General features: G+C 38.4%; 1 protein-coding gene across 1 annotated transcript; it reads right to left on the bottom strand.

Moving 5' to 3' along the window:
- Positions 1-1,618: 1,618 nt before the first annotated feature.
- LOC131692237 (transmembrane protein 70 homolog, mitochondrial) lies at positions 1,619-2,592 on the bottom strand. The gene is made up of 2 exons (XM_058979167.1): positions 1,989-2,592; positions 1,619-1,860 (listed from the first exon to the last, which is right to left on the bottom strand). The coding sequence occupies exons 1-2, from the start codon at positions 2,433-2,435 to the stop codon at positions 1,657-1,659; spliced, it is 651 nt and encodes a 216-aa protein (XP_058835150.1). The 5' UTR covers positions 2,436-2,592; the 3' UTR covers positions 1,619-1,656.
- Between the last annotated feature and the right edge of the window lie 1,514 nt (positions 2,593-4,106).

Raw genomic sequence — 4,106 nt, 5'->3', positions numbered from 1 at the left:
CGGGTTTGACCCGGAGACTCCGGTTTTCGGGAGCGATCTCCAGGCCTCCGGGTTTTATATCAATTTCTCCGGGTTTGGTGGGAAGAAGCATAATGTCATTTTTATGGAATGAACTGATTCTTTACAAAATATTTAAAAAGTCTTAGTTAACTATTACTCTGGTTCAGATTTATTTTGTCCGACTAACCCTTTATTTTAAGGTGGCAAAGATGAGTTCACCAAATATTGCTGACTTCTTTCACAAAGCAATGAAATGAAAAACAAATCAAATTTACTATCAATTAAGAAAAGTAATATTTCGCTATATGTTACAATTGAAATGTTGCATCCCACTAAGTCGCTCAAAATGGTGTAAAAAGTTATTTTGCAGCAATTTTACCAAATTACTTCACTGTTACACCAAGGTATGACAGCTTTGTTCTAATCCAACTGACTAGCTGAACATCAAACGAGTTCTTCCGGTGTTGTTGCTACTCCTGCAGCGACCCTTAACTGTTGGCTAGGAAGGTAAGTTTTGCCCCTTTGTTGCGACCTCTGGTGATGAATAACCGATACCATATAGTGCTTCCCATGTGATGCCGCAGCCCTGCCTCATTTGCACTCCTTTGCCTGTTGGAGAGCAATTCTCGTTCGACTTATCCTGCACAGCGAGAGTAGCTGGTGCTTTTGTATTCTTAACACTCAGTCGGGAAAGTGAAATGCTACACCAGATTAAACCGATAAAACCGTTCTTAAACGTTGAAATTTACAGCTTTACTTTAACGTAGTAATAAATAGCGATTAAAGTGCTCTAAAAGGCCGAGCAATCGCTTTCCGTCTAGTTCCACTCAAAATCCCCCCCTCCCCCCCCCCCCCCCCCCCAGGTCAGCGAAAATCTCCGGGTCAAAGCCTCTCCAGAGGAGGTAACCCTAGTTTTCTGTGTCACTTTTAAAAGATTGTTTGAGAATTAGTTTCTGCAGTTTATTCATAAATGTACATACTTATTTCGAAATCGAATGGAAATTAAAATCTCTCCCACTTTTGTATTTATTCTTCGCAATTTTTCATCGCTGTATTTCGCCCGGGATTCATGACCGTTCACAAAAGAAGTTGAACAGGGAACAGTGACGATCAGAATAAATTGGCCTAATTTACACATTCCTCATGAACAATATACTGCCTATAATTGCAAGTCAGTCCCATGTAGATAGGGAATTGCATAAAACATGGGACTGACTTGCGATAATAGGCAGTATAAAATATGTACAATTCTGGAATAAAAATCGGCATTTAGGTAAATGCGGGACGCTTTCCGGGACGTTTTAAAATGTGGGACATCTTGAAATCTCCCGCCTAATCCGGTCTGAGCACTTTACCCATGTTCAATGGGATCACTATTCACATGGACTGGAAAATACAGTGCAATCTTATAAGGATTTTGTTGTCTGAGAGCTATCAAAAGCATTTTTTTGTATGCATAAAGACCAGTTGAAGTTATAAATTTGATTATACCTCCTCTGCTGAGTATCTGAATAATGCTGGAGTCAACAAGATGTTAAAGAGTTAATGCTAGCTTAGCTTGACATTAGCATGGCATACAGCTTTCTTTACCTATATAGGTTCATTAAAATAAAGAGAATAGATTTTCACGATTTTTATTCACCCAGATCGCAAGCGTCATTGTTTGCTATCTTGTTCCGAGCTTTGTCGTGCTTCCTCAAACTTGAAATCGATTGGTTTGTCATATCCCATGATTTTTATATAGTGCGTTGGATCTGGAAAGAGCGTCGGATCCACGAACAGTGACTTTTTGCCTACCATGAATGTGGTAAACATTCCAGGTATCTCTGGTACGACGACATCTTCCAGTTTGAACTTGGTCTGTAAAAACGAAAATCATTATTAGTAATTGTAATTTATTTAGCATGAGCGATACCATGGTAGTTTTACCAATTTGTCAGGTCAAAGAAACTAATATTAGTTTATTATAAGCTAAAATCTTCACTTGCCATTTGTCGCTGCAGTAGAAAACTGATGGTAGTGGCCGTGTATTCCTTGCTGGCGACATCATAACACAGATCAATCACATATCGTTTAGTAATTAAATGAAGAAGGAAGGGTGTGACAAAGGTAAAAAATCCAGCAATCCCACAAACGGCAACTATCATCGGAGTGCCGCCGATCTTATTTGCCTGCTCAAGAAGAATCGGTTGGGCCACGATGCCGCCTATACTGGTGGCAAGGGAAAATACTTTGACCGCTCGGATCTGAGGCGATAAGATACCATGATATACTTGGGTATCGGAGTTAGTATCTGTACAGAGCCATCGATTTGCATGCACTTGCTGTAGACTGCCGGTCCTGTTGAATAAACAGCTAGATAGCTTCTTTGTGTTGTTCACCGGGAGAAACAGTTGATGACGGTAGTTCAGAGTTATATATCGTGCGGGCAGCATTTTTGTTGGTTACTAGAATAAAAAGTATATCGTCTTATTTGTTCTCTGTGGTGCTTCTCGATTTGGTTGTGTAATCCACAGTTTGCCTTTGGTGTATTCTTTAGCAGGTTAGCAGCTGTTTTTTTCACGCAAAATAAAAACAATATATTTCATGACTTTTTAGATTAACTGTGGTAGGAACGTTGTACTCAGGGTGGCCAGATATAATTGCTTAATATCGGTACACGGATACGAAAAACTACCAAAAGTTGAGCTCTTTTGACTCAATCTCGGGGTATCGTGGAATAATGTAAAATTTTCTGGCAGAGACCGCTCTGCTAGATTTCTGTAAGTCTTGGTTTGGCAGCCCTGTCAGATTTCTGCGCGTATCCTGTCAGGTTAGTTGAGCTAGGGCGAACTCAGTTTCGCTGTCCGCAGAAACTCTGCCAGCATCAATTTCGCTTTGCTCAAATTTTGCTAAGTTTCTACTTGCCACGCTAACATTGAACTGTTCAACAGAATTCCAACATTAGACCCGTGTTGAACGATTTTGTAACAATTTTTTGGGGTTCTCAGTGGGTAACGATATATTATCTGGCCACCCTGATTGTACTTGTTGATAAACTGTGGGTATTACAGAGCTGGGGGATATTAAAAACTGTTTAGTGAACAGGGATGCCAGGTGTATTTCGTAGATTTTCATATGCTACACGGCAAAAAAAAAATCATATATGTTATGTGTGAAACTATCCAGCTTTTTATGTGCCATAATGGCGGTCTAAATTCTCGCGTGTTTTTTGTAAACGGCCAATAAGCATACTGTCAAATTTCACTTTGAGAGAAAATTCCGGACAAACCGTAACTCGCCAAGAGTGGACGTTGGCATTTTATAAAAGAGAAAAGTTTTCTCTTTCGTTTACTGCTGTCACTAATAATCGCCCGGATAGAATTTTACAATAGCATTTACGCTTCAAACAATCATAAAACAATAAATATTATAGTTATTACTGTTTCAACATTGTTCAATGCCAAGTTCTCACAGTAGATTTACAATAAAATTTCATGTAACAATAAATTTCACTGTTCAGCAAAAAACTGATACAGTGCATTCACATTAAATTTTACTGTTCTCGAGAAAAAATGTATGGAGAAAAATTGATTTTTTTAATGTTAAGATACATAACCACCCCCCTTTTTCACTGTAAAAGTCTATTTTACATTGAAATTTACTGTAAAAACGTTAAAGTTTATTGTTTTTTTATTGTAGCAAAACACTAAAACTTACTGTAAATTATTGTAAAATTACTGTACTGTCACAGTGAAAATCATGGTTTTACTGTAGATTTCTATTCGGGCGGCGAATGATGGTTTGGCCAGAATTTCCTCTCAAAGTGAATTTTGACAGTATGTTTATTGGCCCTTTTCAAAAAACACGCGTGAATTGTTCAGTTCGTAATACGTGTAATTGCCCTTTTTTGACAATAGTCGTTTACGCCAGCTTAACAGCAACGTCCAGTTGAAGATGTCGGGTGTTCATTGAATAAACATCCAACGCATTGGACTAAAGTAGGATGACTTAATCTCACTGGGCGATTGACGTAAACGATTATTGTCAAAAAAGAGCCATTAAACGTATTACGAACTAAACTATTTAGACCGCCATTATGGCACGTAAAAAGCTGGATGAATATT

Source organism: Topomyia yanbarensis, chromosome 3, assembly GCF_030247195.1.
Source record: "Topomyia yanbarensis strain Yona2022 chromosome 3, ASM3024719v1, whole genome shotgun sequence".
In the NCBI taxonomy this organism is placed as follows: domain Eukaryota; kingdom Metazoa; phylum Arthropoda; class Insecta; order Diptera; family Culicidae; genus Topomyia; species Topomyia yanbarensis.
This window is presented reverse-complemented; position numbering and strand designations above follow the sequence as displayed.

What these genes read in the sequence shown, in the direction of transcription:
- LOC131692237 (XM_058979167.1), bottom strand. Translation starts at nt 2,435, where the DNA reads ATGCTGCCCGCACGATATATAACTCTGAACTACCGTCATCAACTGTTT. An exon ending in TTCTACTGCAGCGACAAATG is followed by an intron (nt 1,861 to 1,988) that starts GCAAGTGAAGAT and finishes TCGTTTTTACAG; the next exon opens with ACCAAGTTCAAACTGGAAGA.